The 12,609-nt window shown below is 45.9% G+C and overlaps 1 protein-coding gene across 6 annotated transcripts; it reads right to left on the bottom strand.

The window, feature by feature from the left end:
* On the bottom strand, positions 1 to 11,677 carry AGT (angiotensinogen). Of its 6 annotated transcripts, none has more exons than XM_059468652.1 (5): positions 11,553 to 11,677; positions 5,237 to 6,050; positions 2,703 to 2,967; positions 2,118 to 2,262; positions 1 to 1,667 (listed from the first exon to the last, which is right to left on the bottom strand). In XM_059468652.1, exons 2-5 carry the CDS (start codon positions 6,021 to 6,023, stop codon positions 1,476 to 1,478), a joined length of 1,389 nt encoding a protein of 462 aa, XP_059324635.1. In that variant the 5' UTR covers positions 6,024 to 6,050; positions 11,553 to 11,677; the 3' UTR covers positions 1 to 1,475. The 6 variants fall into 6 exon arrangements, with proteins under 6 accessions (XP_059324635.1, XP_059324637.1, XP_059324640.1 ...); XM_059468654.1 differs by having other exon boundaries at positions 5,237 to 6,047; positions 11,553 to 11,588; XM_059468657.1 differs by lacking the exon at positions 11,553 to 11,677 and adding an exon at positions 9,556 to 9,580 and having other exon boundaries at positions 5,237 to 6,047.
* Between the last annotated feature and the right edge of the window lie 932 nt (positions 11,678 to 12,609).

The following is a 12,609-nucleotide window of genomic DNA, read 5'->3' as shown; positions in this document are numbered from 1 at the left end:
GAAACTTGGAAGTGAGTTTATTTACATCTTTCTACCTCTGCATGTTCATACTTAATTGCTTCTGTATATAATACAAGCACAGTATTTAGATGTTAGAGCATCTGGAGTCCATACAGTATAAATGGATAAATACATGGATGCTGTATCCTAGCATTCTTGGGGGTTATTTTATTTATTTTCCATGAAGCTACAGGGATGTGTCACATATCCATATCACTGACACCAAGCTGCTGGCATTAGTGCATTTACTTAGACACACATTTGGGCCACTGTGGATGGTAATGAGCTGCTGTGCACTGTAGGATACGTCTTGCATGATCCGCCAAAGAGATTTGCAGTTATTTTTAAGTGCCATTAGTGCTAACAATAAACCTAGAGATGAGAGGTGGAAATCCTTGTTCCAGGCTTTCCTTAGTACCAAGGTTTGTCTCCCAGTTCCTCACTTCAAAGAGTCATCTAATAATCTCATGTTCCACTTTAATGTTTCAAATTTTTATGACTCTGTTAAAGAGTTGGACTGGACTGCTGAAATAATTTTATTCACAAGTAGCAGCACCACATCCGCTATTTATACTAATATATATTATTGCCATTAAAGCTATTTTTAAAGAACATATGGTTTGGATATGTTAAAGTTTACAGAATTGGACTCTAACCAGTAATGTCCTTCTTTGCTACAAGGCTGTAAGAAATGCCTCACAGGTTATAAAGCAATCCAGTAAATGGAACTGTGTTGCAAAAGTAGACCTTGTGGGATCTTTTTCCTAAAAAAATCAGAGATAATTCTGTCAGGCTCTGAGAATTTATCCATCACAGTTCATTAATACTACCAAACCCTATTTTTAGCATTTCCATAGTGTTAAGAAGTGAACACATCCATCTGGGCTGCAGAAAGAATGAACTTCCTCTAAGCATGTTTTTGCTTCCAAAGCAGAAAAATCTTGTCTCAGTGGGACAAGTGGAGCCTGCCTGTGCTGTTGGCAGCATTTTAGAGGGAAATGTTGCTGATGAAGCTAGAAATCCCTGTGGATAATCTTCAGTGTAATGTAAAAGGGAGTCTCTCATGCAAAACTGACTATACAATTAAAAAAGCTTATTAAAGAATGAATATGTCTTTTTCTATAGTAAATAAAAATACTATAGTAAAAGTTGCTTATCTATTTTTTCAAGTTGATGCTTTGCATCGAAACACTGCCCTGCCCCACTGCATCCAAAAAGGGAACTAGGAGCAAAAGAGATACAAAAAGTAAAATGGAAGCTGGAGCAAGGATGTGAGTCACCTCACATGAAACAGATGAACGAGGATGAAATGTTGCAAGGTGTTAGCTTTCAAAAAGCTGTATTTTGAACACTGACAGCTTCTTCTCAAAGCTAAGTAGAGCACTCAACATCATCACTAAAATATCTGATGAATAAGAAAATGGTGATGGGAAATGTGCATCATTCCACTCCTTTCTTATCCTCTGTGTTTGTATTTAATCCTCATGCAGAGGGTTTACTACTCTGCCAAGAAAAAGCATTGCCCTTGACTGCTTTTCAAAAACAGCAAAAAGGAATGGCTTATTCAGTGTTACATCCAGGTACACCCCATCTTCCTTCTGTGCTGCAGGGTCTTCTGGCTGATCTGTTCCATCACTGGCCAGTTTGAAAAAGGCTTTATTTATTACCTGTAAGGAAAAACATATGAGTAACTGGAGTCATCAGAGCACAATCGTGATGGGACAAATGAGAGTCTGAGTAAATGATGAAACACATTGTATCCATAGATGTTTAAAAAAGATGTTGGGAGTACTTGTCCATAACGTGCAAAAGCTGGATAACTGTTTTTACATTGGGCTGGGCTGTCATGCTGTTACTCTTGTGTCATGGTTTAACCCCAGCCAGCAGCTGAGCTGCTCACTCATTCCTCCCACGACTTGCCAACAACTAAAACTCTTGTGTTATCAGCATTATTCTCCTACTAAATCAAAAACATAACACTGTATGTAATACTCAGTCCCCTACTAAGCATGTCCCCTACATGGCTCTGACTGCTTAGTTCTAATTAAATTTATTCAGTTTAGGAGGCTGAAATGTGCAGGAAACTTTTTTTTTAATGCCAGTGATGTGTACTGTACCTTTCCAACTGTTAGACTGGCATTGCTTATCTTACTGAAGTCTGCCCCCTTCCCCAGCAGTGCAGGCATTTTCATATCTGCAAGAAGCTCCTGTAGATCAGAGCTGTCTTCTAGTGTTAATGCTGGCAGCTTTAATTTAATTTCTCTGCAGAGAGAGGGAGAGAAAGAGGCAAGTGAGTGATTGTTCACTGTGAGAGCGTCGTGGTTGGGCAGTCCTGGGGCATGGGCATGTGAAGACAACGGCAACAAGTGCTCAGTGTGTGGGTACAAACACAGTGGGTGCCTCTTAATGTTTCCAAGTGTGAACTCACCCAGACTTCGCCCAGGGTCTGCTGCTAAACCCCAGATGATCCCACTTCATGGGTGGGATGCTTGTTTCCTTGAAATACCCCCAGATAAAAAGCTGATCCCGTGAAGTGGAGCTCCTTTGAAGTGAGCCCCTGGCTGTGCAGGAGTTTCTCTTTGTGCACAGCAGTACAGCCTCCCTGGCAGCACCTGCCCCAGGTGAGGGGCAGGCCCGTGTGGCTCACCCCATGCCATCCATCCCTTCCATGGGAGGGTGCCCAGCCCCAGCCCCTTCCCTACCTTGGGGCCAGGTGCTGGAGCCAGGCTGAGGTCTGCAAGCTCTCCTGGGACTCCAGGTGCTCCAGGTCGCTGCCACCGACGGGCTGCAGCAGCACCAGCAGCGCCGTCCGGCTGAGGGGAACCTCCACCGCAGAAAAAGCGCCACTGGCGTCGGTTTGGTACCTGAATGTCCCCGTGATGGACAGCATAGGGACCAAAACCTTTGTGTCTGAATCCACCCAGAACTCCTGAGGCTCTTTGAGCAGGAAGGCTTGCTTAACATTCACTGAAAAACAGATCAAGAAAACAGAAATTGATTCTTCTCTTCCTTCCCTCCTCCCCTCTGCCTCTTAGCTGGGCTTTTTCAGAACACACTGTGCCTTAGAGAAGGACTACATGTATAAAATCACATTTAGTTACTGCAGTCATATGTCTCCTCCTTTTAATCTGCCTTCTGGTGGCATCAAGCTCACAGCACAGGGGCCATGACCTCCAGGACTGTGACTAAAGCTGCTGTGTTTCTGTTGGCTTTGGGGCCTTTCCTGGGGACAGGAAAGTGTTTCTGCTTGCTTGACTGCCTGCTTCCTCCCAGGCAGCCACATGGTCCCTAGGGGCTCACAGGCCTGTGCAGAGGGTCAGCTTGGTTTCCTCTCTGTCCCTCAAGTGCAGTGATGGCATGTTTGGAAGCACATCCATCAGGGCCAGCCCGTGCTGCAGGAGCACTCTCAGGCAGCCAGGTGGGCTCAGGAGAGGGAAGGCAGCACAAGCTCTCCCTGAGATCTCACCCTTCACCATCTTACAAACCAAAGCAGTGGGGAAGGTTGTAAGCACAGCACTGACGTGTTGGTTGAGCCAAGGAGGTTAAAAAGGACATACTCAAACACTTACTAGACCTTAAAATAAATTTCTTTCCCAGTTCACAACTATGAGAGGCCTTGCTCTCACCTTGCACTACTTCTGTGCAGCTTTCCATTTCAACATGTTATCTGCTCACTCCCACAGATCAATGCTGTGCCCAGCTGGGCAGACAATCCTGTTCAACACTAAAGAAACTACTGCCCTCAGTGAAACTTGCAGCTGATGTTCTGCATTGAATTCTAAATGGCAGGCCCTGCTTGGCAGCAAGTCTGCAAATGTGAAGAAACCGTGTGCAAGTGAACAGCACTTGAGACCACTGGAACATTTAGCTGCTGTTTTGTATGTATTTCTGTCACTTTATCAGTGCTATGGCTGCTAATAGCATCTCAGAGCTTTTGTAACATGTTTCAGAGAAAAAAAAGGTACTTTATCCTTTCTGCAGCTATAGGGTCAGATATGGAGTGTGGCAGCATCAGCTGTCATGGGTGCATCTTCACAACCAAATGGCAAACCAAACACTAAAGTGTTTATTAGAAGGTAATTGTTTGTGTAATTCATTTGTTCTTGAGCCAATTTTGTCCATCCCATGTGTGGGGACTGTAACATTTCAAATGCACCTTCTGAGAGAGAAGGTAGTAGAACTGACCCAGTGAGGCAAACCCTTGAACATGTGTTTCTAAGCTTATATAAATTACAAGTCTCCAATACAGAAGAAGAGGAAAAATTATTCTACTAAAGGAAACTGCTTTTGTCACCATGCCCAAGTGTGTAACACAATTACTTTTGTAGTATCATATCTATGCTAGATCTTACAATGAAGAGAAAGCTGATGCCCACAGCTCACTGAGAGAATGACAGCAGCTATGAAAGGCAAAGAAAACCCGATATCCAGTTTTGAGGTGGGAAGATGGAGGCACAAAAAGGCTTCCTGAGCACCACAACTCCACCTTTAGCAGCAGAGCCCCACTCAGGAGCTTGGGGCTCACTGCAAGTGTTCTGAAACACATTCCTAAGTAGGCAAGCTGTCTGAAGTGTGCAGCTTTGATACTGCATTCAGTCAGGAGGATCTAGGAAAGCAGCTACACTCAGAAGAGGAGGCTCAGTTGTAGTGGAGGAGGATTTCTGGGACAGCAGCACAGAATGACCCTTGGCAATGAAGGGATTGCCTCATTCTAAGTTTGTATAAGTGCCCTGCTTCTGTAACTCATGTTCAGGTGCTTCCTGAGCCAGATGTTGCCTCCAGGCTTCTGTTTAATAGCCACTAGAGGAGTCATGTCCATTGTATTTTTTAACCTTTTTTTTGTCTGTACCTCTGCCCTACATCCCCCAGTTCCTTTGGCTTTCTTTAAAGCTACACCCTGATCAATCTTGCTGGAGGCCCCTCATGACTTGCAGCCCCTTTGCAGCAAGAAAAGCTGCACAAGTCTTTCTTATGCACCTTTCCACACCTTTCCTGGACAAGGAAAATTTCTTGGAGGCCATCTGCCTCCTCCTCACTCCCCATAACCCTTGCTGGCTCATGGCAGAGTGCAGGCAGGATCCCTGGCACACTGGTGGGGAGCAGAGGTCCAGCCTTTCTTCTGAGCCCTTCCCTTTCCCCACTGGCCAGGCCTGACCTTGTTCCTTCCCAGGAGCAGGGTTTGTGTCCTGCTGTCCTTCCCCAGCCTGTTCCCCAGAGGAGCAGTTCTGCCTCGTACCTGCCAGGCGGGCGTCCACGGCAAAGAGCAGCTGGGCGGATGGGTCCACGTCTGCCAGCAAGGCCTCGCTCTGGCCCTTGCCCTTGGCCTCCACAAAGGCATTGATTTGTTTCACTGCCTCGCCTGGATTGGCAAAGTCAACAGCTCGGGCGTAGAATGCATCAGCACTGGGCAGCAAGCGCTCCATGAACAGCTGGAAGAGGGCTATGCCAGGGGCACAGAACAAGCTCAGTGTCTTTGAAAAGAGCAGCTCCTCGTCCCTGCTCTTCACAAGCCTCTCGATCGTCCTCAGGCTGGAGAGGAAATTGCTTCCAACTGCCGTGGAAGTGCAGTCAGGGTTTCCAGAGGGGGGGACAAATCCCAGCAAACTCTGCAAATCAAGTGCTGTCTGGTTTGAGGCCCCCAGGTAGAATGACACCAAGGAGCTGTAGAGGCTGGTTGGGGACAGGAGCACATTTTGGTCCCTCTGCGCTTCCTGCAGCGCGCTGTAAAACCGCATTCCCAGGACGTACACCAAGTCACTCAGGTAGCTCTGCTCCTTCTCCCCCCAGGTGCTGAGGCTTGGGGCTTCCAACTCGTTGTCATTCACGCCACCTTCATATTCGGGTGTGGTTTGGGACTCAATGGAGACAGGGACAACAGTCTTTCCCTCCTGAACCAACTTTTCCAGCTTTTCACAGTCACTCTCATTGAAAGAAAACAAATTGAAAGGGTGGACGTAGACCCGGTCACACGTCACCAGAGTAAGGCAAGCCAACAAGCAGAGAAGATCTGCTACCAGATTCATGTTGGAAAATTGCCTCCACCGTGTCTGCTGAAAGGAAAAATTAGGAGGAAAGGAGAGTGGTCAGTCTGTTTCAAGTACAGTTTCTCTTAATCGCAGGGTGAGGTGCTACTGCTGTGTTGGAGTTACAAAGGTGGGGATTTTAGTATTTAGTGGTGTTTGGTCTGACTCTGCTGCCAGAAAGCCTCGGATGAGACAAACACCAGTTTCAATGGCAGCAGGTGGGAAATGGGGGCACAGATGTGACTCCATTACCCACTGCAGTACTCTAAGGATTTATCATGGGAATGGTAGTGGATGCTGGTTATGCCTCAAACTAGAGCATGCTATTTCTGCAAAGCCTTGTTTGGCAACAAATGCAACAACATTTGTTCTGGGAGCTGGTCAGAGCCATCTCAGCAAACTGCTGCACTGAGCCTTGCTGACACACAGACAGGCTAAGCAATGTGCCTGCTGTTGTGCAGGGAGTAGGTTTGGAAACCAGTTCTCTTAAGGTCCAAACACAGAATGTATGTCTGGTCAGTAATGGATGTCTAGTCAGCAAAATACTTGGCACTAGCTGAGCACGTTATGTTTTCATAGCCCAGTGCAAACATTCATTCTAGCTTCGAGGCAAACACACTCCAGGCTCCCTTATACAAATGTGCTCACACTGAAAACATTTTTCATTGCACCTTCTATGTCTGAATACAGAGTTAGAAGGGCTAGGCTGAGTTTTACTCAGCTGTGCAGGCAGTCTTCTCCTGAGGTAAAAGACCACTTGCTGCTCTTGTTTTTCCTGACAAGAAGCAGAGAATTTTACTTTATGTGGATGTCACTGGTGTTTTAGCACAAAGAATGCAAGGGCATTGAGAATGTCATGGACATACACACACACACAGAGACAAATTATACCCACTGAAAAATTTTATATTTTTAGGATTCTCTCTTATATCAAACTTTTTTGGTAACTAATAGCTCTGCTGCACCTTTCTTGGATTTCTAATATATGACTGTTTATCTGTGTATTTGAAATCCACATTGAAATGTGTTGAAAATTATGCATCTGTAACACATATCATCAGCCAAAATGCTGTTATTCAGAGCTGTATTTTTATTTTAGTAGTAATTCCTTGTTTATTGTAGCTTTGTTCACCCTCTTTTATCCGTTTCAAGTTCTGCAGAGCTCATTGGATGGGCAAAATGCTATCAGCCTTGCCAGTACCCAAGCCCCACTCTCTGCTTTCTTCCTCCAAGGCTTTTTGAGTCACACCAGTCCTTCAGGAGGACACGGAGCATTGTCTGTCTCACTAACACTTTACACAGGGTGAAAGTCCTTGTGTTTAAATCCAGCTATTCGAGACGTGGCCCCTTCCCAGCCTAATTCACAATTTATAACCATATTCTTTCCCCTGAGGAGTCCCCAAGTATTTCATGCCTAATGATATCCCAGTTTGTAGTACCACCACTCTACAAAAACTGAGATGTGCTTGGTAACTAGACATACCTTGCCAAGTATGTCTGCCTGCTAACATGGATATCTGCATTCCCAGGCTGTAGGCTCCTATCTAACAGCTGGGTTTGCAAATGAAGTTTATGTTCTTGTGATGGTCACTCAGGTTGTCTGTCTTCCTACTGAATGCCAGGCCTGAAATTATTTAGTCCTCAGAGGCATGCAGAGGAGGATCTGTTGTAGATTTCTGTCCCTGTGCCTTCACTCAAGGATTGTTCTTCCCCATTATCTCCCACCTCATCCTCTGAATTACTGTGTGGGCAGCACAGCCGTGCTGCTGTCCCCTCTGCTCCTGGCTCTTCTTCACCTCCCCAACCCCACTGGTAGGATGTGACATGCATGACAGAGCATATTCACTGCTTGGGACTGACTAAAAAATTATCTTGGAAAGTGTCTTCCCAGCTTCACTTGCACAGTTAGCCCAGCCACTGTGCTAGTGGATTTCTAGACTCCCCAATGTATTTTTTCACATTGGCATGCTCAGGAAAACAAACCAAAAAGCCACAAATTAGAAGGAATTCCCTTCCCACAGTGTTCTCTCCATCATACAATTCTTTAGAGGCATTACTTAATCTTTCCTGCACAGCAGGGAGGGTGACCCTGTGCCACCCAGGCAGGCTGTGCCATTAGGCACCGTTGGCAACCAGTGGTCACTTCTCTCTGGCATGCCTGAGCTCCCAGCTCTGTTCAGCTTTTGTTCCATGAGCAGAAGCAAGAGGAGCAGCTCTCACTGCCAAGCACTTACCCTAAGCCCCATCTGTGGAAAGTCAGTGTGGTTTGTTTGGCTAAAGAAGAGAGCCCCAAGATCTTTGGGAAAGCATCAACACCTGAGCTGGAGAAGCAGCATTCAAAGCAAATGCAGTAAGAGCGGGTACTCGCCTCTGTCCTGGGGGTGTCGCCCCTTTGTTGCCCCTCCAAGCTGCTGTCCCTCAGGCGAGCTCCTCACACACCTCTCCCCCCGGGGCGGTGGGGCTGCGGTGGAATTCTGCCCTTTCTGGGCGGCTGCTGCGGGCATTGCGCAAAGCTGCTTTACATCACAGCCTGGGGCTGACAGGACTTACCTCGGGCCAATGAGACCTGAGCCCGGCTCAACACCGGCTGCATAGAAAGTTCCAGGGATGGATGGATACACAACCTTTAGCCAGACCCAGCACACCTGTGTAGCCTGCAGTTACACATTTACCAAGGCAGACATAGGCCTTTTTGCTACACAGAATAACTGATCATAGGAAAGACCTCATTTTTGGCAGACTGAAAGGAATGCAGATTTCTTTGTACTTATATTTGTTGTACAGTTGGATTTTTGGATTTGTTGCACAGTGATCAGATTTTTGACTTCACAGATAAATTGCCTTTAATCTCTACTTGCAGCCTGGGGACCCACCAGTGTGTGAGACATGTATGCTACTGCAGAATAAAGTGATTAAGCTCTCAATTTTTACCCCTTCTTTTCCTCTTGAACTGTTCAGAATGTCAAGGCTTTGTTCTTTCTCCTCTTGAACAAGAAGTGTTGAAATGGAGAAGATGAAAACCCGATAGGGGAGATGGCCAGAGCTGGATCACAAAGACTTCATCCATCCCAGTGTCAGCCTCTCAAGTCTTGTTTGGGAAAAGGGGTTGGGATTTGCAGATCTTTGTGCTGCTTTTGAAACAATCTTTCAATTTTGATGTGCCCCTTCTTCCTATTTAAGCACGTAAACAGTGAATCAAGGTAGGGATAAATGCAATTGGTTAGACTGGGTCATGTTCAGTGCCCTTTATTCTTAGTAATTAAAATCCCATAGCTCTAACAGGAGTAGGGCTGATTTATCATCTGTGCTTTGATTTTAGAGAGCCAGTCAGGCATGATTTGGACTGCAGTGCCCAGCTGCGTGTTGAGAGGGGGATGTTGTGCCTGGGCAGCTGGAGCTGGTGGAGATGAAGGTGGAGACAGGGACAGCTGAGGCCTGCCAGCCCAAGGGCTGTATGCCAAGTGCCTAACGCCAAAGAGATGAGAAATTTTTGTCTCTGCAGTCCTGCTTTTCATTTAAACAATCTGATTACCTTCACTATAATGAAGTCCAAAAGTGGTTCTGAGCCCAGGCTTGTATAACATGCACTGAAGGCTTAAACAAACAGCTTGAAACATTCAAGGTGTTTTGTCCTCTTGTTGCCTGAACATCTCAGGTGAGGAAGCATCTGCCCACAGCACAATTCCTGAGCATTTGTACCATCTCCAGACAGCTTCTAGCTGAATAAAGAATACAGGCAAAGGGAGGAGGATGAAAAATGCATATTGCTCAGCTAAATGCTAAGAGATCAAGTTAGGTTTCAGGTCCCCCTTCTTTCCCCTCCACCCTGGAGACTCCTTCCCACAGGCAGAGCAGGGAGCCAGCTGGTCCCTCAGAGGCCAGTGGAGCTGCAGGTGGGATGTGAGCACAGCCCAAATCTGTATCTCCTGCACACCCCCCATGTGGGTCCCCCTCGAGGCACTAAGCAGGCACCAGCAGAGCACACAAATGGCCAGACCATGCTGAGCCTATGAGCTAGAGCTGGTCTGCTGCATCCCTCTAGATGAGGCTGGAGCACAGGTAAAAAGAAAACCCATCCCAGTACTCTCTGTATCAAGGACACACAAATGAAAGATGTTTCATGGAAGGGCACCTTGTATTCCATAAAACTCTGAAAAGTATCCTTATTAAAAATAATTACTAACTTTGGCTAATATGCTACAAGTGATGTTAATAACTTACAGTACAGCTGTCAGACTTACATGTTTGCTGTGGATAATAAACACTGAAAATGGAAATCACAAACCCCCTCACCCACTGTACTTTTTCCTTAGATCATTCTGCCTTTCTTTGTTCTGTAGCATCCAGACAGTGTTGTTGTTTGGCTATCTCCTGCTTCCAGCTCCCCTGAAGGTCATGACCAAGCCATGCTGCAGCTGTTGGTCTCCTTGTACTGTAAGTACCAGCCCTAAACAGGCAGCCCTGGCTGCAGGGGATGCTGCCCCAAAGAAGCAAAGGAGCAGGAGTCACCTGAACAACAAATCTAGCATGTGAGTCTGGGGGCTCTGCCACATAAAGAAAGTTCAGTTTAGTTGAATGTTCTTGGGGTTTCCAGCCAAGTTGATCCTTGGGTGTATTTTGGTGTTTGTGCACTCAGCTCTATTGTTTTCTGTCGATAAAAAAATGGTCAGTGTCTCTGAGGAACACAGAAGTCTATCTTTTGCCCCCCACCCTTGCCCCAACATCAATAAAGTAATCCCATTAAAATACCCAGCTTTCTCCAGAAAAAGAAGTTTCACCAGGAAATGTTCAATGTGCTGTTTTCACCACAGTCCTCCTCTTGCTTTGGGCCACTGGGAATTGGGCTGGCCCCAGTAATGAGGAAGAACCTTTGATTTCACCTTATGTTCATGCACTACTGCAAACCTCAGATACAGCGCTGCCCCTCATTTGCCAGTCACTTGTACTTGCTCACTCAATTAATATTTCCCTATTAAGATGCATCACACACCAGCACACTTCTTAGATCTTTGTCTTTTATCTTTTAACACATTCTTCTAAAGGAGAAGGTTTCAGATTACAAAGAACATATCCTGCCACACCTGCAACATGTTTTATCCTAGTAGTACTTAACTACAGTTAGTCTTTAATTTTACTTCCAAGACATTTTTAAGCAGGAGTGCATGAGCATTATTCCATTTACTATATGTGGACTCTGTTGTCAGGCTTTTTTTGTTGGGTTGCCATGGTTTTAGGAATGGGAGTGTTCTTAAAGATAGAGCTTTGACTTTAAAAAGCAGAGTCTCTATCCTGCCCTTCAGGTCCGGCATCCAAGGATTTTGCCCCTCAAAGAGAGTTGTGCCAGAGAACTTGCACTGGGCCAAATTTGTGCAAAAAGCTTTCTGGCAGCAAGGAACCCAAGAAGGTGAAAGCAAGGCTGCTCTACAAGCATCCCCCATCCAAAATAAGCCTGTGGCCCACACGTTTTCTAATGAATTTCTCGCTGCAGCAGCCACAGCAAAGGCACAAAGAAACACAGAGCTCTCAAACCTGTTGTTCAGCGGTGAGGTGTGCGCTCTCCTTCTGCCCCACTCTCGGATTTTGGAGGGGCACTCGGCTCCCCCTCTTATACCCACTCTTGCATAAGCCGGGCCCGCCCCCTCCCCCCCACCAGTGCCCTCATTTCTCTTCAAAACCTGCCTCTGTTTTTCCTGCTTGTTATTCATGGTAGCTGCTGAGAGGGAGCAAAGAGGGGTGGAAAAACACTGGTGCTGCAGTTATGGCATTCCTTGCAGCCATCCCAGGGATCAGATCTCCTGGTCAGCCTCACTGCTGTGAAGTGCTAATGTGGAAGCTCTCCCCTGCCCCACAAAAAAATTCTTGGTGGTGGTGCTCCAGCACTTCTTCATGCAAATACTGCCCAAAAAGCTTCAGAAATTTAAACCCTGGCAAAAGAACACTAACCCTATAGACAGCAGCATGTAATCCAGCCTTGAATGGGAAAATGTTTTTGTCCAAGATAAAGTTTTGACTGATCGACCAGGCAGCTATTCTTTTGCAGAAGAACATTGTGTCTCCACTTTGTCAAAAAGCGTTTTCATTGATCTGAATTGTTCTGGGAAAAGCTGTATAAAATTCAGCACTTTGTGTGGAGACAATAGTAAATATTTTATTCTGTTTCATTCTGTTTGTTTTCCAGCTTTCCCGAATTTTGCTCCGAGACCTGAACTCAAAAGGGCCAGATGTACTCCTGTGATGATGCTCTTGTCTCCTGTGGGGCAGCAAACCTGGAGGAGGGATAATAAATTACTCTGCTCACAAGCTCAGACCACAGACCTTCACATGACGTCTTCCTAACCTGAGTTGGCACATCTGACATACATAGGAATTAATATATGCATGACTAATTAAGACATAATAGCATGTACATGGTATATATAACTCATTACTAAATTGGAGGGTTTCTCTTATTAAGCCTAAAAGCCTTGAGTGAGAAACAGGCCACAAACAGTTTGTTTATGCAGCCTGCAAGTTGACATGGGTAATAGTGAACATCTACATCCCATCAACATTCACAACGTTCCCTCTCTCCGTTTTGGTAAGGAAA

Source organism: Ammospiza nelsoni, chromosome 3, assembly GCF_027579445.1.
Source record: "Ammospiza nelsoni isolate bAmmNel1 chromosome 3, bAmmNel1.pri, whole genome shotgun sequence".
Taxonomy (NCBI): Eukaryota; Metazoa; Chordata; class Aves; order Passeriformes; family Passerellidae; genus Ammospiza; species Ammospiza nelsoni.
The sequence above is the reverse complement of the archived record's forward strand: the minus strand, read 5'-3'. Positions and strand labels throughout refer to the sequence as shown.

Coding starts and splice junctions, on each gene's coding strand:
- AGT (XM_059468651.1), bottom strand. Junction 2,263..2,702: donor CTCCAGCACCTGGCCCCAAG/GTAGGGAAGGGG, acceptor CTCTCTCTGCAG/AGAAATTAAATTAAAGCTGC. Junction 1,668..2,117: donor CCAGTCTAACAGTTGGAAAG/GTACAGTACACA, acceptor TTTTCCTTACAG/GTAATAAATAAAGCCTTTTT.